The sequence below is a fragment of the Sus scrofa genome, chromosome 12 (assembly GCF_054392235.1).
Source record: "Sus scrofa isolate SSC_HxYL_T2T_F1_AM1 chromosome 12, Sscrofa_HxYL_maternal_Yorkshire_Landrace_v2.0, whole genome shotgun sequence".
NCBI classification, from domain to species: Eukaryota; Metazoa; Chordata; class Mammalia; order Artiodactyla; family Suidae; genus Sus; species Sus scrofa.
Window position 1 is genome coordinate 5,558,504 of NC_139394.1, and position 23,212 is coordinate 5,581,715.

Sequence of the window (23,212 nt, forward strand, 5' to 3'; positions counted from 1 at the left end):
ATGTGGCCCTAAAAAGCAAAAACAAAACAAAAAAAAATCACAACTACCTCTAGAGCGGCTTCTCTCACCTTCCATCGGGGAGCAGGAAGGTGACAGAGAACAGTGCCACGTGGGCCGTGAGCGGGCGCAGATGCAGCTCTGCCCTCTTTCAGAGCAACTTTCAGGGGGTCTTCACCTTGGACCCAGTCAATTGCTCTATTTCTTCCTTTTTTGGGGGGGTGGGGGCTAGTGGCATGTGGAAGTTCTGGACCCAGGGATCAAACCCAAGCCACAGCAGTGACCTGCACCATTGCAGTGACAATGCAAGCTTCTTAACCTGCTGTGCCAAAAGTGAACTCCTAAATCACTCTATTCTTAATGACTGGATTCTTAGAATTTGCCTCGGCTCATCAAAGTTTGAACTTCTTTCTTAGAAAGGTTTGCTCTGTAGTCTTGTTAGTTATGAGGAAACTGGCCTGGTCTGGGACGCCGGGCTCTGCACTCTCCAAACCCGCTGGCTGCGCTGCGGGCCGCGCAAAGGTACGATCATCACTCCTCCTTCACGCGTGAAGGGACGAGACTCAGAGATGAAATAACCTGCCCAAGGTGGCCCCGCAGATAGCAGGACCCGGGTTTGAGTTCTGCCTGGGCGGGTTCCAAGGCCCCGTGCACTCAGCCACACCACTCTGCTGCCTCCTGGGTTAATGATCCCGCGTTGCTGTGGCTTTGGTATAGGCTGGTGGCTACAGCTCCGATTGGAGCCCTAGCCTGGGAACCTCCATATGCCCCAGGAACAGTCCTAAAAAGCAAAAAAAAAAACAAAAAAGTAAGGAGTAACGGAGAACTGAGCCACGTGATTGACCAGCCAACGCTCTGCCTCTGCTTCGGAGACCCTGTGTTTCTTCATCCTAAGAGGGGCAGGCTGTGGTGGGGGTGGGTTTAGAGGCAAGTAGTAGAGGATCCAGAAACAAAGGGAAAAGATCAAACAGCAAAGGAGGCCAGATGTAAACACCCTCAGAATATTAAAAGGACAAGCGTCCCTGTGTGCCTCCCAGCCTGAGTGTGCACACAATCCCGATCTGCTCACAACTTGCGGCTCTGCTGTCCGTTCAGCAGGATTTCACGAAATAATAAGCCATGACTCTTGAGGGGCAGGATGGGGTCTTATTGACCTTAACATCTAGTAGATGTGCACTGATGGGTGACGTGGCAGTGAGTTGAGCTGTTTGGCTGCTGTTCATGAAAGCCAAATTCAAGTTGGGGCCACTTGCTGCTGGATGAAGAGACCCCTCACACCATTCCAGTGTTAATATGAGGACCAAGCTTCTGCTAGCACCAGAGCATCGAGACAGGTCACCACCCTGGTTGGGACATCAGGAAAGGCTTCCTGAAAGGACCACTGCTCGGACTCTGGGAGGTGGCCAGGCAACGGGGAAAGGTTAGGAGTGGCAGGCAGAAGGGAGAGCATGTGCAAAGGTCCTGTGCCAGAGAGAGAGAAGTGCTGAAGAAGTGAAAAGTGAAATCGAGTTTATGATTCATTTCTCTATCCAAAACTTTATTCCCTTTCATGTACCCTCTGGCCTCAATCCTGGGCTAACTGAACACATTATCAACCTGAGTCCAATGGCCGAAACTGCTGCTGTTGATAACATCACCAAAGCACTAAAGTTGCTATGATAGATAGCACTGTGTAAACTCAGTTGTTTTTCCAGGGCAAGATGACCTAACAGATCCCCGAACCATTGACCACCTGTCCAAAGATCCCTAAACCAGAGACAAATGATTCCCCAAACTGCAGGTCACAAGGCAATGATTAACCCCAGCTTCTTTGTTCGTCCCTTAAAAAAAATTTAAAAAAAAACGCAGTTCTCGATGGTAACAAACCCAACTAGAATCCACGAGAACATGGGTTAAATCCCTGGCCTTGTTCAGGGGGTTAAGGATCTGGCGTTGCTGTGGCTGTGGTATAGGCTACCAGCTGTAGCTCTGATCTGACCCCTAGCCTGGGAACCTCCATATGCCCCTGGTGCAGCCCTAAAAAACAATAATAACTCAAAGCAAGGTGAGGGAGTTCCCTAGTAGTTAGGACTTGGCACTTCCATGGCTATGGCCCGGGTTCCATCCCTGGTTTGGGAACTGAGATCCCACATCAAGCTGCTGCACATGGTGGTCAAAAAAAAAAAAAGTTAAAGTGAATCTGAGGCTTGTCTTCCACTCCCTTGCTCGGTGTGACAATACTTTTACCTTGTTGCAAACCCACCATCAGAGTTTGGCTTTTGGCACCTTGGGCACATGAGCCCTTGCCTGCTTACAAAGAATTGGGTTGAGTTCCAGGACAGAGGGGCCAGAGCAGAAGTGGGGCCAGATCACCTGGGGTATCAAGTTTTATCTTGTTAGAACTGGATCAGGAGAGCCATGCAGCTCTGAAACGATTTAGGCAGAAACACTGTCTTGACCAGGTCACTTCTGTGTGGATGATAGAAACGCAGGATCCAAGCCACATCTGTGACCTATACCACAGCTCGCGGCAATGCCGGATCCTTAATCCACTGAGCGAGGCCAGGGATTGAACCCACAACCTCGTGGTTCCTGGTCAGATTTGTTTCCGCTGGGCCACGACAGGAACTCCTCTTTCTTTTCTTTTTAAGGCCACACCTGTGGCATACGGGTTTCCCCGAGAGGGGATAGAATAGGAGCTTCAACTGCCAGCCTACACCACAGCCACAGCCACACCACCAGCCCCATCTGGGACCTAAGCCTCTGCAGCACGTGGCAAGGCCGGATCCTTAACCCACTGAGTGAGGCCAGGGTTTGAACCCACATCCTCATGGATACTAGTAGGGTTCTTAACCCACTAAGCCACAATGGGAACTCCCCATCTACCCCCTTTAAACCACACTAGGAGGGAAACACTGTTAGCACTCGCATTTTTTTTCCAAACGAGGTCACACACAATCTGGGATTTGAACCCAAGCAGGCGGACTCCTGAATGCATCCTCGCACCTCCTCCTGCCTGTGCTGCCACACCAACTGGGAGCTCAGGATGCCGCCGCCTTTAAGGATGGGTGACCCTTATGAGCAGGACCCAGGGCCCCACAGAGCGCCAACCTCTCGAGTGGAGGCGGAAGCCCGCCGACGGCCCCAAGTCTGTACCTCCCCCTGGTGGCAGGCTGCGAGCCGGGGGCCCACACCGCTCGCAGCTCCGCCCCGCCGCCCACCGGGCACTTCCGGAGGCCGCCCGCCCTGGGCGACGGCCAGCTCTGGCCTGGAGGCAGGAGCTCGTGGATTCCGGGAAGGTCTTGGGGCTTGAGTGGGGGCGGGGCTTTAGGGCTCGGGGCGGGGCTTTAGGGCTCGGGGCGGGGCCTGCGCCGTGCGCTCAGGCGCGGCTCCGGCCACCTCTGCCGGGTCCTGCGGGCGGCGGCGGCGGCGGCGGCGGCGGCGGCGGCCTGAGCGAAGATGGCGGCGCCCTGGTGGCGAGCCGCGCTGTGCGCAAGTCGGCGGTGGCGGGGCTTCAGCACCTCAGGTGAGGGCTCTTGCAGGTCCCCGAAGAGCTGAACCCTGGGGCTTGAGCCCGCGTTCGCCTCCCGCCTCCGCGAGGCCGGCCCGGAGCCTGCCTGACGTCCCGCTCTCTGTCCGCAGCCGCCCTGAGCCGCCGGGCCGCTCCGCTGGGGCCGATGCCCAACGAGGACATCGATGTGAGCGACCTAGAGCGACTGAAGAAGTACCGCAGCTTCGACCGCTACCGGCGCCGGGCGGAGCAGGAGGCGCGGAAGCCGCATTGGTGGCGGACCTACCGGGAGCATTTCGGGGAGGAGTCAGGTGCGGGGAGGAGCTGGGCTGTGACCCCGCCTTCCGGGGACTCGGGGGAGGGGGCCTGCCCGCATTCCCGTCCGCACTGGGGTGGTTTAGTCCCTCCAGGATTTTTCACACCCTCTGGTCCTTGTATCTGGAAAATTCCCTTCCGTCAGAATGTGAGAGTTCCCCTTAGATATTTCTACTCCTAAAATGCTTTCCTGAGCAGCCCCCTCACCCCCCCACCCATTCCAGATTAGAGTGCCCTTCTGTGCACTCTTCGTGTAGTCCCGGCCACACATGACCGCCATGGATCTTGCACGCGCACAGTGCTTGGCACGTAGGTGTGCAATACTTTGCTGAATTAAACTAAAAGCCCTGGGCAAAATGACCCAGGATTCCTGCCTTTGAGGGACCTACACTTAGTGAGTGCATCCTTTTAGAAGGCATTTATGGGAGTTCCCCTTGTGGCCCAGGGGTAACGAACCCGACTAGTGTCCATGAAGACGCGGGTTCCATCCCTGGCCTCGCTCAGTGGGTAGGATCTGGTGTTGCTGTGAGCCGTGGTGTAGGCTGCAGCTGTAGCTCTGACTAGACCCCTAGCCTGGGAACTTGCATATGCCCTGGATTCAGTCCTACTGAAAAAAAAGCTAGGCATTTATGGGTGGAGTTTTAATGGTGTGGTTAAGGGCACACACATGGAATCTACAAAGTTGTTAAACAAAAATCAGCCTCTTGGGAGTGACTTTCCTGAGGCTGAATTTCCTCAGTTTACAATTTTAATAAAATGAATGATTATGCTGGAGTTCCCGCCTTGGTGCAGTGGGTTAAGAATCCGACAGCAGGAGTTCCCGTCGTGGCGCAGTGGTTAACGAATCCGACTAGGAACCATGAGGTTGCGGGTTCGATCCCTGCCCTTGCTCAGTGAGTTAACGATCCGGTGTTGCCGTGAGCTGTGGTGTAGGTTGCAGATGCGGCTCGGATCCCGAGTTGCTGTGGCTCTGGCGTAGGCCGGTGGCTACAGCTCCGATTCAATCCCTAGCCTGGGAACCTCCATATGCCGCTGGAGCGGCCCAAAGAAATAGCAAAAAGACAAAAAAAAAAAAGGTTAAGAATCCGACAGCAGCTGCTCAGGTTGCTGCTGAAGAACAGGTTCAATCCCTGGTCGCAGTGGGTTGAAGGCTCCAGCTGTTGGCTGGGATTCAGTCCCTGATTCAGGAACTTCCATATGCCGCTGGTTTGGCCTTAAAATAAAAAAACTTATATCTGTATATCTATATGACTGTGTGTCACAGATTTGCTGTGAGGATGAAAGGAAGCAGTTCATTGGAATTCTTAGACTAACGTCATTCTTGTTGAGAGTTCAATGTATGTTTCTTATTGTCTTTGTCTAATGTAAATGGGAAAACGTGTTGGATTGAAAGTTTTCTAGGGCCTTGTTATTCAGAGTGTGTTCTGAGACCAGCAGCATGGGCAGTACCTGGGAGCTTGGGAGAAATGCAGAGTCTCAAGCCCCATGCTCACCTGCTGATTCAGAATTTGATTATTTTTTTTTTTTTTTTTTTTTTTTTTGCTTTTTAGGGCCGCACCCACAGCATATGGAGGGTCCCAAGCTAGGGGTTCAATTGGAGCTACAGCTGCCAGCCTACACCACAGCCACAGCAACATCAGATGCAAGCCATGTCTATGACCTACACCACAGCTCATGGTAATGCCGGATCCTTAACCCACTGAGCAAGGGTATTGAACCCCCATCCACATGGATACTAGTCAGGTTCTTAACCCACTGAGCCACAGCAGGAACTCCTGCATTTGTTTTTTATATGCTTTTCCATCATGATCTATCCAGACCTTCTTGTTTATCCATTCGCAATGTAATGCTTTGCTTCTGCTAACCCCAGACTCCCACCCAGTTCCTCCCATTCCTTACCCCCACCCCCTTGGCAACCACAAGTCTGTTCTTTTTATTTTCTTTTTAGGGCCGCACCCATGGCGAATGGAAGTTCCCAGGCTAGGGCTCGAATCAGAGCTATAGCCGCCAGCCTACGCCACAGCCACAGCAGTGCCGGATCCTTAGTCCACTGAGCGAGGCCAGGGATCAAACCTGCATCCTAGTTTGGGATACTAGTCAGATTCATTTCCGCTGAGCCACGATGGGAACTCCCACAAGTCTGTTCTTTATGTCTTTCTGTTTTGTAGATAGGTGCATTTGTACCCTATTTTAAATTCCCGTATATAAGTGATATCATGTGATATTTGTTTCTCTTTCTGATTTACTTCCTTTATGAGAATCTCTAGTTGCGTACGTATTGCTGCGAACGGCATTATTTCATTCCTTTTTCTGGCTGAGTAGTATTCCATTGTACCACATCTTAATCCATTCATTTGTCAGTGGCCATTTAGGTTGTTTCCATGTCCTGGCTACCGTGAATAGTGCCGCTCTGATCCCACTTTCTCCAACCCATCTTCTCTCCCCAGGTCCCAAAGACAGGGTGGACATTGGGCTGCCTCCACCCAAGGTCTCTCGGACCCAACAGCTGTTAGAGCGGAAACAGGCCCTCCGGGAGCTGCGGGCCAACGTGGAGGAGGAGCGAGCTGCTCGCCTCCAAACAGGTAAGCCTTCCCGGGGAGAGGGCCCTGGGTGTGTCCCCGCCCCCACCCTGCATCCCAACTGGCACCATTCCTTCCAGCCCGCATCCCACTGGAGGCCGTGCGGGCCGAGTGGGAGAGGACCTGTGGCCCCTACCACAAGCAGCGTCTGGCCGAGTACTGCGGCCTCTATCGAGACCTGTTCCACGGTGCCACCTTCGTGCCCCGAGTCCCCCTGCATGTGGCCTACGCCGTAGGTGAGGACGACTTGATGCCTGTGTATCATGGCAACGAGGTCACTCCAACAGAGGTAACTGCTGGCCCGTGCCCCTCCCTGCCCTGTGTGCACAGACACATCCCACCACGGGCCCACAGGCAACTCCGTTATGGAAGCGTTTATAGAGGCAGTGTTTGTGGTGGTTAAGGGCACAAGCATGGCATCTGTGTGGGCTGATCTGGGGCTTTTTTGTTCTCTGTTTCCTCTTTTTTTTTGTCTTTTAGGGCTGCACCCAAAGCATGTAGAGGTTTCCAGGCTAGGGGTTGAATCAGCTACAGCTGCCAGCCTCGCCACAGGCACAGCCATCCCTACACCACAGCTCATGGCAGCGGTGGATCATCAACCCACTGAGCGAGGCCAGGGATCGAACCCTCAACCTCACAGTTCCTAGTCAGATTTGTTTCCGCTGCACCACGACGGGAACTCCTCTGTCTCCTCTTTTTGATCTCCTGGTAAAAAAACAACATCATACAGTAATTACAAAGAAGGGAATATAGGACTTCCCATCATGGCTCAGAGGTACAAACCCAACTAGTATCCTTGAGGACACATGTTCCATCCCTTTTCTTGCTCAGTGGGTTGCGGATCCAGCGTTGCCGTGAGCTCTGGTGTAAGTCACAGATGCGGCTTGGACCCCACAGTGTTGCTGTGGCTGTGGTGTAGACCAGCAGCTGCAACTTCATTTTGACCCCTAGCCTGGGAACCTCTGTATGCCCTGGGCGTGGCCCTGAAAAAGAAAAGAAAAGAGAATATAAAATGAAAGAAAGGAGTTCTCGTTGTGGCTCAGCAAGTTAAGAACCCATGAGGATGCAGGTTCGATCCCTGGCCTCACTCAGCAGGTTAAGGATCCAGCGCTGCCGTGAACTGTGGTGTAGGTTGCAGATGCAGCTCGGATCTGGTGTTGCTGTGGCTGTGGTATAGGCTGGCAGCTGCAGCTCCAGTTCAACCGTATCCTGGGAACGTCCATGTGCTACAGATACAGTCCTGAAAAGCAAAAAAATTAAAATTTTCTTTAAAAATATAATGAAAGAAAAAGAAGCTCCATGTTGACCTACTCCCGTGACTGGCCCTGTCTTTAGAGTGCGCCCTCTTAGCCCCTGGCCACTGACACACGGGCCTCTTGTGGTTCAGATCTCTGCATAGGCAACTCTGTAGGATTCTTTCTTTAAGTCTCTCTTTGCCCATCTGCCTTTGGAGGGATTGTCAAGGGCATTTAATTCTTTTTTTTTTTTTTTTTTTTTTTTTGTCTTTTTGCCATTTTTTGGGCCGCTCCCGCAGCATATGGAGGTTCCCAGGTTAGGGGTCAAATTGGAGCTGTAGCCGCTGGCCTACACCACAGCCACAGCAATGCCAGATCCTTAACCCACTGAGCAAGGCCAGGGATCGAACCCGCAACCTCAGGGTTCCTAGTCGCATTCGTTAACCACTGAGCCACGACGGGAACTCCAAGGGCCTTTAATTCAGAATGGGGTTTCCTTTCTCCAAGGCTCCCTCAGGACCCTGCCCTCCAGAACGCAGGCCTGTTTAGAACAGTTTCTCTGTACCTGATGCGGGTGACAGCTCCCTTGTTGTCTCCCCACCAGGCTGCCCAGGCCCCGGAGGTGACCTATGAGGCAGACGAGGGCTCCCTGTGGACCCTGTTGCTCACCAACTTGGGTAGGTGCCTGGAGCTCACTGGCACTCTTGCCTCCCTCACTCGCATGAGCCAGGGCGCTGGGGAGCTGGGGGAGGAGCCAAGTGGGAAGCTCTGGCTCAGCTCCTTCCAAGGGAGGTGGGGGCAGGGGCAGCAGTGCCCGCAGTCAGTGGGGTGTGTTTGTGTGCAGATGGACACCTGCTGGAACCAGATGCCGAGTATGTCCACTGGCTGGTGTGAGTACCTGGGGTGGGGTGGGCAGGAAGCCTTCCGGGAGGTCCTGGCATCCTAGACAGAGCCACACCTGAATTTCAGGATTGACCATGGGATTTGGGATTAACCTCCCATCCCCGAAGGTGGTTCCTGAGGGGGTAGGTCCCTGGGATCCAGGGGCTGATGACAGGTGCAGAAGGAAGAGCAGGCAGTGAGCCCAGGCGGCTGCCACAGGCTGGTCTCCCTGAACCCTTGCTCACCTGTAAGACCAGGAGGTTGCCACCAGGTGCCTCAGCCACCCTCAGGGGCTCTGTGGCAGTCAACTGAGAAAAGAGGCCTTGTGGCCTCTGGCACTTGTGACATGCCCACATTGGGCTGTCTTTTTGTTTTCTTGGTGGCCTTTGCTTCTGAGCTCAGGCCAAGGGGCAGAGGTGAGGCTTTTTCATTCAACTAAAGTTACCAACCTCTGCCACAGGACCCAGAGGAGTGGTCCCTGGGGCGGGTACTGCAGCGGCCATCCTGGTACCAGGCCGGGCAAACACTCCTGAGAAACCCAGAGTCTTCGGGAAACAGAGAGAGAAGCATCCCACCTGCCTGACCGGCCGTGGAAGCCCCACCGGCTCCCAGAGCCAGTAAATGGCTTGTCCTTGCTCTCATCCTGCCAGAACCTGGGGCCTCGTCCTCAGTCTCTGCGCCCCATCTGCTCCCTCCACCAGCTCTCGGGCCTCCCGAGGCTTCCAGAGCCCTGCTTGCGGCTTGACTGTACGGTAGAGGTCGTCTTAGGGTCTGTCCTCCCTGGCGAGTCAAGTGTGCGACATCCAGTCTCTAGGGAGCAATGGGTGGGGATGTCCTTGCTGCCATCTCCTGCAAGTGGCAATTAACAGATGCTTTTCCTCCCACCAGAACCAACATCCCGGGCAACAGGGTGACTGAAGGACAGGAGACGTGTCCCTACCTCCCTCCCTTCCCTGCCCGAGGCTCCGGTTTCCACCGCTTTGCCTTCCTGCTCTTCAAGCAGGATAAGCGAATCGACTTCTCTGGGGACACCCGGCCCTCACCCTGGTAATCTGCACCCCCACACCCCCAGTCTCCCTCCGGGCCTCGGGCCAGCTTCGCAGCAGCAGTGGGTCTTGCTCATTTCTCCTCTCTGCTAACTTGGGCCTGGAGGCGGGCAGTAGGCTGGTTGTGCTGGGCAGACCCTGGGGGGCTTCTGGCATCGCCTTTGGGCCAGAAGCAGGGGCGGGCTCTGCTGCCCCCTTCCCCTCTCTCATGCTTCCCACTTCCTCTAGCTACCAGCTTGCCCAGCGGACCTTCCACACTTTCGATTTCTACAAGAAGCACCAAGATGCCATGACTCCGGCTGGCCTGGCCTTCTTCCAATGCCGCTGGGATGACTCTGTCACCCGCGTCTTCCACCAGCTCCTGGGTAAGGGCGGGCTGAGTCGGGGAGGGGGGCTCTGAGCTCACAGACCTCTGACGGGCCAGAAGCGCCTGTCAGGAGAAGGCCACCAGCAGCCAGGCCACTCCTGGGGTGGGCTGGCTGGGTATCCCCACCTGGGCAGTCCCACCTAGGGGACAAAAGAGAGACTCCGGCCAGCAGCAGTCCACACACATGCCCTTCCACTCTTCTTGCAGACATGCGAGAGCCCGTCTTTGAGTTTGTGCGGCCGCCCCCTTATCACCCTAAGCAGAAGCGCTTCCCCCACCGGCAGCCCCTGCGCTACCTGGACCGGTACAGAGACAGTCACGAACCCACCTATGGCATCTACTGACAGGCCAGAGTGCCACCCACCTCAGAGAGTAGACTGGGCCTCTTGGGCCACCCTGTCAGGCTCTGCAGGCAGGAGCAATAGAGAAACGAGATACGGGCGCCACGGGGCCAGGCATTGGGGTTCCCAGCCCTGCCAGAGGCAGGCCCAGAACTTGGAGTGAAGAAGGCTGGGCGGGCTTGGTAGGGAGGTGTCCTGGAGGCTATGAATAAAGATTTTTGCTGTAGCAGGTCTGGGTCTGTATTTGTGGAGCTGTCAGAGCGCCCCCTGGTGGAATTCTTGCTTTATGGACCAGAAGGGGGGCTGCCTCCCACCCGCAGAGGTGACCCTTCAACTCTGCTTCCTGAGGGTGTCAGAGGCCCTGTGATCCAGGGGCTGAAGATGGGTATGGAGGAGAAGCAGGCAGTGGGCCCAGGCTTCTGGCCTCCAGGTGTTTTGAATAAGAAGCCTTGTCAGGTGGGGCAAAGGCAAGTGTGAGAGCTCTCTGGGCACACCCCCTGCTCGAGGCCCAAAGAGCCCCTGTGACCTTGCTGGCTGGCTAGAGGAATTTTCTCTCTAAAGGGCAAGACTGCCTAGTAGCTAGTCAAGAGGATCAGCGCACCTTTTCCAGAAAGAAAAACTTCACATATTATGACACAGGGGTCATAATATGATACTTGCTGCATGGCAGTGAGAGGAGTCCTGCCTCAAAATCAGGCCAGCTTGGCGCTCCCGTTTGATCCCTAACCTCGCTCGGTGGATTAAGGATCCAGTGTTGCCGTGAGCGGTGGTGTGGTTTGCTGATGTAGCTTGGATCCTGTGTTGCTGTGGCTGCAGTGTAGGCCAGCAGCTGCAGCTCTGATTCAACCCCTAGTCTGGGAGTTTGCATATGCTGCTGGTGCAGCTCTAAAAAGCAAAAACAAACGAACAAAAAAGTTCAAAAAAAAAAATCAGGCCAGCTCCGTTAGAAAGAAGGGAGAGTTAATCTCCCTCCAACTCGCCTTGGCCCAACACACGCTGCACCCCCAGGCCAGTGACTGACGCCTCCTGCTCAGCTGCAGGAGAACCGCCTCTGAAGAATCAGGTTCCAGGACAGCTTGGACCTGCAAACAAGGAACCCCCCAGCAGAGGGCTGACTCCTAGCAAGGTTTCCAAGTACAGTTGAAAAGGATTGCTTTGCATTTCCATTAAAGGGGCTAGGAGGAAACCACTGTTTTCTGCTGTCTCTTGGTAACCAGAAGAATTCCACCTCACTGTTTAAAAGAACCAAAATTAGGCATAACCTAGGGAAAGACGACATCCCAATCTGGCAAGTATCTGAAACTCAGCTCAAAGAAAAAGCACAGCCGAGCCCTAGGGTCAGGAGAGGGCATTAAGCGAGCACTCGTTGTTTGCCCCTAAAGCTCCTATTGCCGAGCACTCCCACGTGCTGGCCTGTCCCACGTAATCGCCAGAACACCTGGGAGATAGGTAACCTGCTGTATTATTTGTATTAGATTTTCAGCTGAGGCGCTCAGAAGAGGTTCCGTGGTGATCCTCAGCCACAAGGAGGCCCAGAGGCAGGACAGGTTTCCCAAGGCTCCAGTCGCCAGAGCCTGGGGCCGGATTCCCTGCACAGGAACTGTTGGACGAGGGTCTAGGGAAGCAGGATGGAGGTCCTAGGGTGGAGCTGGGGAGAGCTGGACCCCCACCTCCCAGCCTGGGGTGGCAGGCGGCAGGAAAGGGCGACTCGGCGCCCATAGGGGTCGAGCGCCAGAACGGGGGGCCGGCGCTGGCCGGCGCGGAAGTGCTGTCACCTTCCTCTCCCCGGCGCGACCGAGCCCCGCCCGCCCGCCGCTGCCGCCCGCCGTCCCTTTAAGAGGCCCGGCGCTGGGCCCGCGCGCCGCCGCCATGGCCGCGCAGCGGCTGGAGGACAGGCTGACCTGCGCCATCTGCCTGGGGCTCTACCAGGTACCCGTGACGCTGCTCTGCGGCCACAACTTCTGCAGGGGCTGCATCCAGGACTGGTGGGGCCGCCACGAGAAAGCGTGCCCCGAGTGCCGGGAGCCCTTTCCCGCCGGCGCCGAGCCGCGCCGCAACGTGGCTCTCAGCGGCGTGGTGGAGGAGCTGCGCGCCCGGCCCGCGCCCGGTCCCGGCCCCGGCCCCGACCCCGGCCCCGGCCCCGACTCCGACTCCGGCGCGCGCTGCCCCCGGCACGGGCGGCCGCTCGAGCTCTTCTGCCGCACCGAGGGCCTCTGCGTGTGCAGCGCGTGCACCGTGCGCGAGTGTCGCCTCCACGAGCGAGTGCTGCTGGACGCCGAGCGCCGGGAGCGCGAGGTGACGCGCCGGGGACCCCGCCCTGCTCTCTGCGCCCGGCCGGGGCGAGGGGGGGTGGGGTGCAGGGACAGCGTCTTATTCCCAGGCGAAAGGAGGCGGGAGTCAGAAAAACAGACGCTTGGGATAGAGATTTCCGATCTGGTGACAAGTCCAGGTGAGGTTACAGGAGTGGCTGGGACGGAGGGGGTGGACGTGAGGAAGTCAAGGCGTCCAGAGCCGGAGTTTTGGAGGATCATCCCCCTGGCCGCCGAGGGGGCAGGGAGTCAGGACAAGTGGTCGTTCGTGGGGCTGAAGACCGTGCCCTGCAGTCGCATGAAGGTTTGCAGCCGAGGCCAGCAGGTGGAGGAACAGCCACTACCCCCGAGGCAGGTGCCCTGCAGGAGCTAGAATTGGGCCAGAGGGAGAAGCGATTTTGAGGGGGTGAGAGGACTGATGCCCGCCCTTTGGGGAGGGGCAGGGTGAACCAGAAAGTCACCCTTTGGCTTCCTACTCTTAGCATGTTTTCTGGTGCTGGAGGTAGGGGGGCCTGGGCAGAGGCACAAGAATGGAATTTAGGAAGATCAGATCTGGTGACTTTGGCCAAATTATAAAATTCTCTAACCCATTCCTCATCCGTGAAGCGTGGATACTCTCAGTTCTTCAAAGTGGTGCTGGGATGAGAAAAAGCAAGACAGTTTCTTGACCAGATGCAGGGAACATAGTTCTCGCGAGTGGTCAGCCCTGCACTCCTGAGACTGCAGTGTTTGGATCCTCAGGGGACCAGACAGGCCACAATGAAATAGGGTGCCCTCTTCCTCCTCCCTTGTACATGCACCGCACTGCCACCTGCCAGACAGCTTTGGTGCTTTGGGTCTCCACCCCTTCCCTGCATTTATTTTCGGGGGGGGGGTGCGCTCCACCGGCGCCCCACTTGCTCTGGGTGGGGGAGGGGCTTTGTCCAGGCCTCCCTGGGACTCTGACTGAGGCGGATGCTCTGTGTGCTGGCCCCACCTGGGAGGGGGCGAGGGGGGGGGGATGTCCAGCCTCTGCAGGCGTTTGTTGACTGGCTGAGAAGGGACTTCACAATCCTGACCCCCTCTTGTCACTCACCCCCCACCCTGCCCCCCATGGGCACCACAGGCCCAGCTGAGAGCTACACTGGAGGTCACCCAGAAGCAGGCCACCAAGGCTGAGAGCCAACTACGGGAGCTGCAGCAGCGAAGCATCCAGGTCCAGGTACAAGGCCTGTCTGCTCCACCCCATCCTGTCCTCCAGCTCCGTCCTTCAGGCAGCTGCCAGCTGGTCCCTGAGTGTGAGCTACCTTGAAAATGCTTCCTGGAGTTCCCATCGTGGCTCAGAGGTTTAATAACCCAACATAGTCTCCATGAAGACGCGGGTTCAATCCCTGGCCTCACTCAGTGTGCTAAGGATCCGGCATTGCCATAGTTGTGGTGCAGGCTGGCAGCTGTAGCTCCTATTCAACCCCAAGCCCAGGAGCTATCATATGCCACAGGTGCACCCTTAAAAAGAAGGAAAAAGAAGAGTTCCCGTTGTGGCTCAATGCTAATGAACCTGACTAATAGCCAAGAGTAATCGAGTTCTATCCCTGGCCTCGCTCAGTGGGTTAAAGATCTGGCGTTGCCATGAGCTGTGGTGTAGGTTGCAGATGCGGCTCAGATCTGGCTTTGCTGTGGCTGTGGCGTAGGCCGGCAGGTACAGCTCCGATTCTACCCCTAGCCTGGGAACTTCCATATGCTGCGAGTACAGCCCTAAAAAGAAAAAAAGAAGAAGAAATGCCTCCTGGCAGCAAGAAATGAAAGGCTGAAGGTGGGCGGGGAGATATTTCAGGGACCTCAGCCCCCTACACCCCTGCTCTGCAGCTCAGTGGGCAGCGCAGGCCTGGCTACCCTCTACTCCTCCTGTGCCCATCCAGAGCTCAGCCTGCACCCTGGCATCCATGGTCTCTGGCAAGTTCAGCCGTCTGCTGCAGGCCCTGGAGATGCAGCGGGCCATGGCTCTGAAGGACATCGAGGCAGCCAAGACTCAGGCGCTGGAACAGGCCCGGGACGAGGAACAGCGACTGCAGGGCCACCTGGAGGCCTTGACTCACTGTGATCACAGGATTCACGACCTCCTGGAGCAGTCAGATGACTGCACCTTCCTCCAGGTACCAGGCCTCGGGGTGGCAGGGTGGGAGGCCGGTGAGCCTGCCTCTCCTGCCTGGGCTTACTACAGCCGTCCCCGGGGCGCAGGAATCACAGCTCCTGGCGCCCCCAGGGCCTCTGGGGCCACTGACTCTCCCGCAGTGGAACGAAGATCAGTTTGGAGACCTGAAAGAGTCACTGAGCCAGCTGTGTGGCCTCCTCCTAGAAGCGGGGAGCCCCCCCGTAGTGCCAGCCGAGGCTGCTGCCTTTGACTCCATGGGTGAGGTGACCCCCAATGGCTCCCGACCCCCGGGTGCCCAACTGTCCCTCCCACTGGGGTTGGAGGATGGGTCAGGGCCAGCCCCCCACGAGCTCCCCTCCAAAACACTGATCTAAAACGCGGTTTTGCCCCCTAGAGGCCCCAGGTCCCCTGGCACCAGTCCTGAGCCCGCTTTGTCCACTGCGAAGGAAGCTCTGGCAGAGTAAGAAGGCCCTGCACACACACATGGGTGCCTGTGTGAGCCTGTGGGTGTGAGTGCCTCGTGCACGCACATGGGTGGGTCAGGGGGAGTCTGTGCATGTGGCATGTGCCATGAATGTTCCATTCAGGAGGTGTGTCTCTTGCCCTTCCCTGGGTCTGGCCCCGCCCCCTGTTCCCCTGTGGCACGTGGAGCCACTTTGGCGTTTACGGAGACCCTGGACCCAGGAACCTGGGCTCAGTCCCGACTCTTCCACCTACTACCACCTTTCTTTTTTTTTTTTTTTTTTTTTTTTGCTATTTCTTGGGCCGCTCCCGCGGCATATGGAGGTTCCCAGGCTAGGGGTCGAATCGGAGCCGTGGCCACCGGCCTACACCAGAGCCACAGCAACGCAGGATCTGAGCCGCGTCTGCGACCTACACCACAGCTCACGGCAACGCCGGATCGTTAACCCACTGAGCAAGGGCAGGGACCGAACCCGCAACCTCATGGTTCCTAGTCGGATTCGTTAACCACTGCGCCACGACGGGAACTCCAGGTCACCTTTCTGACCCTCGGTTTTCTCATCTGTGGGATGAGATCGATGGAAGGTTCCAGGTCAGAGGTTGCCCCCAGGATGGGAGGGCAGGGGCATGTTCACTCAGCTGGCTTCAGTTGCTGTCTCTCCCATCTGGGGACAGGCTGGGGGCCGTGCCCTGGCAGCCTTGCCTGCTCACCTTCCATCCCTCTCTGCCCAACAGATTATCGCAACCTGACCTTTGACCCTATCAGTGCCAACCGCCACCTCTACCTGTCTCAGCAGGACCAGCAGGTAAAGCACTGTCGCAAGCCCCAGGGCCCAGACGGGCCAGACAGCTTCGAGCTCTGGCAGGTGCAGTGTGCCCAGAGCTTCCAGGCCGGCCGGCACTACTGGGAGGTGCGTGCATCCAGCCACTCGGTGACCCTGGGTGTCGCCTACCCGGAACTGAAAAGGCGCAAGCTGGGTCCCCACACAGACAACATCGGCCGCGGGCCCACCTCCTGGGGGCTCTGCATTCAGGAGGACCGCACCCAGGCCTGGCACAACGGGGTGGCCCAGCGCCTCCCAGGGGTGTCAGGACGGCTCCTGGGCATGGATTTGGACCTGGCCTCTGGCTGCCTCAGCTTCTACAGCCTGGAGCCCAAGACCCAACTCCTGCATACCTTCCACGCCATCTTCACCCGGCCCCTCTACCCCATTTTCTGGCTCCTCGAGGGTAGGACCCTGACTCTGTGCCATCGGCCTGAAGCCAAGCCCCCTCCAGGGCTCCAGGTAGAGGCCGCAGGGCTCAGCTGAGGAAAGCCTGGGATGGAGCCCGGGGTTGGGACCAGGCGCCACCATGCCTGTGTGCCCAAGAACCACCCCAGCCCCTGGCCTGGGAACCTGAGGCCACAGCTCAAATGGGACCAGTTCTTGGCTGGGAGACTGGCTAAGGACCAGGCCGGGCCACTTGGAGAGAGAGCCGGCAGGGTGGAGTGGGGGAGTCTCCAAACTGGAGGTCCCTTTGCCACCTCTTTGAAGGGACAGGAGCTGAAGGGAGTAAAATGGGAGCGCAGTTCCAGGCGCTGCCTGGACCTCAGAAGCTAGGGCGGTGCCTGACGCTCCTGGTCCTACAGGGGAGCCGTAATGGGCCAGCCAGCCAGCCAGGCGTCAGCCCCAGCTTGACCTCCCTCCCAGCCAGCGTGGACCCAGGGGCAAAAGGAAATCTCCAGAAAATTGATTTGTACCTTCTCTCTCTTGTTCTTTATCTTTTTTTTTTTTTTTTTTTTTTTCTCCCTTAACATTTTTGGTATATTTTTGTCTTTTTCTCTTTGGACGTCCTCATGACGGCATTCTTTAGGCAATTGTGTTTTCTGCACTTTCTGTGTAACAGAAGAAGCATTTTTCTCATTGTTAACCTTTTCCCCTGAATGACCATGATATAAACGGCCATGCTAATGTCTGTCAGAGTATATCTGCCCATTGCTGGACCTTCAAAATGTTTTCTTTGGGGCTGTAAAAATATGGCCGTGATAACTAATTTTTGAGCTGGGAGCTTTGGTCATATGACAGCTATGGATGGAAGCTTCATTCCCTAAAGAGGAATTACCCAACAGGGAAACAGTGAACACTTAAAGATGTTATTTTTATGCGAAAGACCAAAATGAGGAAACCTTGAGTCAAGCCAGCTGGCACCTCTGCCCCCTTATCACAGCAGCCAAGTTAGCTTGGCAGAGCCTGGGCCCCTGTCCCCCGCCCCCTGCCAATCCCCGCCCAGGGTGTGGGGTTAAATGCAGTAGTTCATGTAGTTCCAGTATGGTGCTAACTCCTTTTATTTTGCTCTTTTCTATTCCAAACATGTTTCCGAGAAGATTCTGGTACATGTTTGGGCTTGTGTTCCTGGAACTGAGGGTTCTGGGTCCTAGGAGAGCAGTAATTTCGTACTTGAAATGTGCCACTTTCTTGATCCGGGTTCTGCGGGTGTTTGCTTTACGACTTTACACTGTGCATAGGTGTTTTATAAACTCAGTTGTCAGTATCACATAATAAAAGTTTTTGGGGTTTTCTTTTTTTTGGGGGGAGGTTAATTTTATGGCCACACCTACAGCATGTGGAAGTTCCCAGTCCAGGGATTGAATCCAAGCTGTAGCTACATGTTCTGTGGGAGTTTCTATATTGTGACTATTAGCCTTTGTTCACATATGACACCGCTGCTGTTTTCATAGAGCACTGCAGAGCTGGGCTCCTCAAGGAGGTGTGGGAGCGAGCATTGGCAAATCCCTGGAAAGCTACTGCAGGTTAAGTTCACTTGGTCTAGGAGTTCCCTGGTGCCCTAGTGGTTAAGGATTCGGTGTTTTCACTGATGTGGGTCAGGTTCAGTCCCTAGCCCCAGGAACTTCCACATGCCGCAGGTGTGGGGAAAAAAAAAAAAAAAAAAAAAAAATACTAAATTCCCTCAGTCTACCTGATTCTGACAGAACTCTCCCCAGGAAAAGCACCTCAGTCTGGAGGGAAAAAGAAGCATTGACTTTGGAGTGTCACATTTGTAGAGGGGACACATTTGATTAGCTTAGGAGTGTTTCCAGCCTCTCTGCCCCCCTCCTCATGGTTTCTGGGCTTCTGTGAGGCAGAATCAGGAGAGTGGGCACACAGAACAAGAACAGGGGAGAACAGGAGAGAGTTTATTTATTTTTATTTAAGTGCCGCACTGGCAGCGTATGGAGGTTCCCAGGCTAGGGGTCGAATCAGAGCTTTAGCCACTGGCTTACACCTCAGCCACAGCAATGCAGGATCCCAACCATGTCTACAACCTACACCACAGCTCACAGCAACACCGGATCCTCAACCCACTGAGCAAGGCCAGGGATCGAACCCACAACCTCATGGTTCCTAGTTGGATTCATTTCCACTGCACCATGATGGGAACTCCACTGGGAGAGATTTTACAAGATGGGGGCCTTGGGCCAGTGGCGTTGGAAGGACTTGGATTGGAGGCCAGAGGTGGGAGGGGTAAAGAGAATAAGAGGCGGCTCTTTCCCAGACAGGAAGGGATGGGAGGGAGCAGCGGGGTGAAGGTAGGAAGTGTGGCTTCAAGCACCTTGGAGCTGGAAGCTAGCAGACAATGGAACCAGGTCTTTGACACAGAAGGGAAGGACTTCCATTTAGAATTCCATACCCAGCCCAACTGTCAATCACGGCAAAGCCTGAACAAAGGCTTTTGCTGACACTTCCACATCCACTCCCAGGAAGCTCCCAGAGGGCACACTTCAAAAATAAAGCAGTAAATCAACAAAGGCAAAGGGAGACCTCAGACGCAAAGCACAGGGAGTTCAACACAAAGGAGAAGCGATAAAGAATCAAAATCTCCAGAAATAGCACGGACATTCAGATGTTCAAGGCTGAGAGGCAGACACGGAGGTAAGTGCAAGAGGAGACAGGTAAAGGAGTTGAACCAGATTGTCAGTGGGACCAAGAATCTGGAGGAGATGGGACACAGGACTGCTGTCTTTTGTTACAATCCTCACTAAATTGTAGACTTTTTATTTATTTTTTGCTTTTTAGGGTCACACCTGCGGCATCTGGAAGTTCCCAGGCTAGGGGTTGAATGGGAGCTGTAGCTGCCAGCCTGCACCACAGCCAGAGCAATGGGGAATACAGGCTGTGTCTGCACCTACACCACAGCTCACGGCAATGAGCTTAACCCTTAACCCACTGAGCGAGGCCAGGGATTGAACCTACATCCTCAAGGATGCTGGTCAGATTTGTTAACCGCTGAGCCACAACGGGAACTCCAAACTGTTGACTTTTTAAATACTCTAAATATGCTACTTTGGGAGTTCTTGCTGTGGCACAGCGAGTTAAGAATCTGACTGCAGGAGTTACCGTCCTGGCTCAGTCAGTGCAAATGAATCCAACTAGTATCCATGAGGATGTGGGTTCGATACCTGGCCTCACTCAGTGGGTCAGGGATCTGGTGGGCTGTGGCGGAGGCTGGCTGCTGCAGCTCCAATTTGACCACTAGCCTGGGAACTTCCATAGGCCACAGATCCAGCCCCCCCCCCCCCCGCAAAAAGGCAAGAATGTGATTGCAGCTGCAACAGCTCGGGTTGCTATGGTGGCATGGGTTCAATCCCCTAGCCAGCACAGTGGGTTAAAGGGTCCAGCATTGCCAGGGCTGTGACATAGGTCACAGCTCTGACTCAGATTCAGTCCCCAGCCTGGGAAATTCCATGAGCCGAGGGTGGAGCCATAAAAATAAATAAATATCTTTGAAATAAATACAAACTTTTTTTTGGCCACCCCTCAGCTGAGGCAGTTGCTGGGGCAAAGATCAGATCCAAGCCACAGTTGCAACCTAAGCTGCAGTTGTGGCAACACCAGACCCCTAATCCACTGTGCCGGGCCAGGAATTGAACCTGCATCTCAGTGCTCCCAAGATGCCACCTATCTGATTGTACCACACCAGAACTCCACAAACGCTTTAAAGTATGTTCATATAAAGAAGTGCTGTCGTGGGAGTTCCCGTCGTGGCGCAGTGGTTAACAAATCCGACTTGGAACCATGAGGTTGTGGGTTCAATCCCTGGCCTTGCTCAGTGGGTTAAGGATCCGGCGTTGCCTTGAGCCGTGGTGTAGGTCACAGATACAGCTGGGATCTGGCGTTGCTGTGGCCGTGGTGTAGGCTGGTGGCTACAGCTCCGATTAGACCCCTAGCCTGGGAACCTCCATATTCCATGGGTGCGGCCCTGGAAAAGACAAAAAGACAAAAAAAGTGTTATTGTGGGATGTGGCTTGGATCCCGTTTCCTTTTTTTTTTTTTTTTTTTCAGACATCCAAGCAATGCTAGGCCTGGCTCCCTAGGTGCTCTCATTTGCTTGGCTACTTTTGCTTGTTTGTTTCTGTTGGATTTTTTCCCTTTGGCAGGGAGGGGAAGTAACAGTGCAGCCAGCCAGTCATTGATGAAGTTTAGGATTGCTTTCAGGCGCACCTTCTGGGTTTAAACCCTGCCTGCTCTGCAAGACGAGTTATGTGATCTCTGGCCAGTGATGTCACCTGTCGGAATTCCGTTTCGCTCCGTCATGACAGTCCTTACAAGGGCGGAGTGAGATGCAGGCAGGCACACGGTTCCGGCAGCACTCGAAAGCGTCAGCCACCCTTTCCCCTTAAGGTCCAGGCTATTTCAAGAATCATGAATCAGGCAACTTTATTTTATTTTTATTTACTTTTATTTTTTTTATTTACTTTTTTTGTCTTTTTGTCTTTTCTAGAGCCGCTCCTGTGGCATATGGAGGTTCCCAGGCTAGGGGTCTAATCGGAGCTGTAGCCACCAGCCTACACCACAGCCACATCAACACCAGATCCGAGCCGTGTCTGCGACCTACACCACAGCTCATGGCAACGCCAGATCCTTAACCCACTGAGCAAGGCCAGGGATCAAACCCACATCCCCATGGTTCCTAGTCGGATTTGTTAACCACTGCGCCACGACGAGAACTCCAATGGGGTAACTTTAAAGCCATGATAGTGGAGATGAAAAATTCAAATGCTGCCTCCCTGACAAATCACTTCTCTATGCTTTCCTGGGGGAGCGCATCCTCCTGAACAAGCTTCCGGGTGGGGGGCAGAAGGCTGGCTGGACCTTATCCCTGAGCATCCCCAAACCCGAGGGGCACCCCGCTCTCCCCTCCAGAACCAGGCGAGTCTGTGGTCTCAGCAAGCCCAGGCAGCCTGGCTGCCGAGCCGCAGAGCGGGGCGGCGCTGATGCCTGAGTCTCTGTACTGTTCCTGGGTCTTGGCAGACAAGATCAAGATCAAGATCAAGTGCTCCTTGTGGAAACCAACATATGGAACTCATTACCCGCCTTCCTGCCAAACAAGGCACACCCAGGCCGGTTCCTTCTGCGACTCTTCAGCCCAGAAGTTTTTTCCCACCCTAGTTTCTGCGCGCCTGAGCCCTAGCAGTCTGTGCAGGCCCAGCTCACATGCTACTTCCTTCATGTAGACATACAGAAGTCCCTGGGCCAGGGATCGAACCTGCATCACCGCAGTAACCTGAGCCACGGAAGTGACAACACCTGATCCTTTAATCACTAGGCCGCCAGGGAGCTCCCCACTTCTCGTTTAATATTTAATGGATCCTAGTTTTTTTCTCTCCTTCCAGGAGGCTCTGCCTACGAGCTTTCTAAATTAGACATTTTTAACCTGGGCTCTTGGGGGGGAAATCCTCCTTGTTTTCACTGTCCCCTAACTGAAATTTAGCACTTCTTTCTATTATAAATGGAGAGTGATAGTGGAAATACCTGTCACTTGTTACCAATAGAAATTATAGATTTTTCATAGCACATTTAGAGGTGACAGAGAATTTTAAGTATTTTTACATTTATCACAATTGCAAACATACAGTAATTTTTGTCTCCATGAGATCTTATTATTTATTTGTTCTTTTGTTAAAGAAATATGTATATAACTTTATCACATATTTGTTTTCTTCATATTTTGTTTTCTGGGGTTTTTTTAGGGCCACACCCGCGGCATATGGAGGTTCCCAGGCTAGGGGTCTAATCAGAGCTACAGCTGCCGGCCTACACCACAGCCACAGCAATGCAAGATCTGAGCCCTGTCTTCAGCTTACACCACAGCTCATGGCAAAACCGGACCCTTACCCACTGAGCAAGGCCAAGGATCGAACCCACCTCCTCATGGATGCTAGTTGGGTTTGTTAACCACTGAGCCACGACGGGAACTCCAATGAACTTTTAATTTTAGAACAGTTACAAACTTACTGAAAAGCTGCAAAGATAATTTCCCCTTTTGTCTGCCTCATGATGACTATGATATATTTGTCACAATTAAAGAGCCAATATTGATACATTCTTATTAATGATATTCCATAATTTGTTCAGATTTCCTTAGTTTTCCCCATCATCCTTTTTCTCTTTTAGGAGCACCCAGAAATCACATTACACTGAATTATCCTGTGTCCTCCGGCTTCGCTTGGCTGTGACAGGTTTTCAGGCTTTCCTCTTTTCCTTTTCCTTCTGTTTTTTCCTTTTTACAGCCACATCTGCGGCCTGTGGACCTTCTTGGGCTAGGGCTTGGATCAGAGCTGCAGCTGGATCCTGTGCCACAGCCACAGCAATGCTGGATCCCAGCCACATCTGTGACCTACCCTGCAGCTCATGGCAATGCCTGATCCTTAACCCACGGAGCCAGGCCAGGGATTGAATCTGAATCCTCATGGATACTAGTTGGGTTCTTAACCCACTGAGCTGCAACAGGTACTCCAGACGTTTCTTGTTGTTTGGTTTTTGATGAACTTGACAGTTTCCAGGGGTTCTGGTCAAGGGCTGTGTAGTCTGTCTCTCCACTGGGATTTGTCTGAGGTTTTACTAGTAATTAGAGTGGGGTTATGGGTTTGGGGGAGGAAGCTCATATCACATCCAGGGTGCCTACTGCGGACATGACTGATGACTGTCGGTGTTGACCGCGACCACTGGCTGAGGTCGTCTTGGCCAGGTTTTGCCGCTGTCAAGTCACCCTTCTGCTCTCTTTGGAAGGAAGTCACTA

The 23,212-nt window shown here is 54.5% G+C and overlaps 2 protein-coding genes across 8 annotated transcripts; both read left to right on the plus strand.

Moving 5' to 3' along the window:
- Nucleotides 1–3,383: 3,383 nt before the first annotated feature.
- MRPL38 (mitochondrial ribosomal protein L38) lies at nucleotides 3,384–10,478 on the plus strand. Of its 4 annotated transcripts, XM_003131188.5 has the most exons (9): nucleotides 3,384–3,502; nucleotides 3,619–3,798; nucleotides 6,250–6,384; nucleotides 6,462–6,670; nucleotides 8,221–8,293; nucleotides 8,461–8,506; nucleotides 9,387–9,545; nucleotides 9,773–9,909; nucleotides 10,119–10,478. In XM_003131188.5, the coding sequence occupies exons 1-9, from the start codon at nucleotides 3,436–3,438 to the stop codon at nucleotides 10,253–10,255; spliced, it is 1,143 nt and encodes a 380-aa protein (XP_003131236.1). In that variant the 5' UTR covers nucleotides 3,384–3,435; the 3' UTR covers nucleotides 10,256–10,478. The 4 variants fall into 4 exon arrangements, 1 of the variants encoding a protein (XP_003131236.1); XR_014820703.1 differs by lacking the exons at nucleotides 8,461–8,506; nucleotides 9,387–9,545; nucleotides 9,773–9,909; nucleotides 10,119–10,478 and having other exon boundaries at nucleotides 6,462–7,476; nucleotides 7,983–8,293; XR_014820704.1 differs by lacking the exons at nucleotides 8,461–8,506; nucleotides 9,387–9,545; nucleotides 9,773–9,909; nucleotides 10,119–10,478 and having other exon boundaries at nucleotides 6,462–7,427; nucleotides 8,018–8,293.
- A 1,609-nt stretch (nucleotides 10,479–12,087) lies between these two features.
- On the plus strand, nucleotides 12,088–17,699 carry TRIM65 (tripartite motif containing 65). 4 transcript variants are annotated; one of them, XM_003131202.5, is made up of 6 exons: nucleotides 12,088–12,547; nucleotides 13,667–13,762; nucleotides 14,460–14,693; nucleotides 14,779–14,950; nucleotides 15,087–15,152; nucleotides 15,890–17,699. In XM_003131202.5, the coding sequence occupies exons 1-6, from the start codon at nucleotides 12,122–12,124 to the stop codon at nucleotides 16,462–16,464; spliced, it is 1,569 nt and encodes a 522-aa protein (XP_003131250.1). In that variant the 5' UTR covers nucleotides 12,088–12,121; the 3' UTR covers nucleotides 16,465–17,699. The 4 variants fall into 4 exon arrangements, with proteins under 4 accessions (XP_003131250.1, XP_084839862.1, XP_084839861.1 ...); XM_084983736.1 differs by having other exon boundaries at nucleotides 15,087–15,201; nucleotides 15,890–16,054; XM_084983737.1 differs by lacking the exon at nucleotides 12,088–12,547 and adding an exon at nucleotides 12,609–12,701.
- Nucleotides 17,700–23,212: the final 5,513 nt, after the last annotated feature.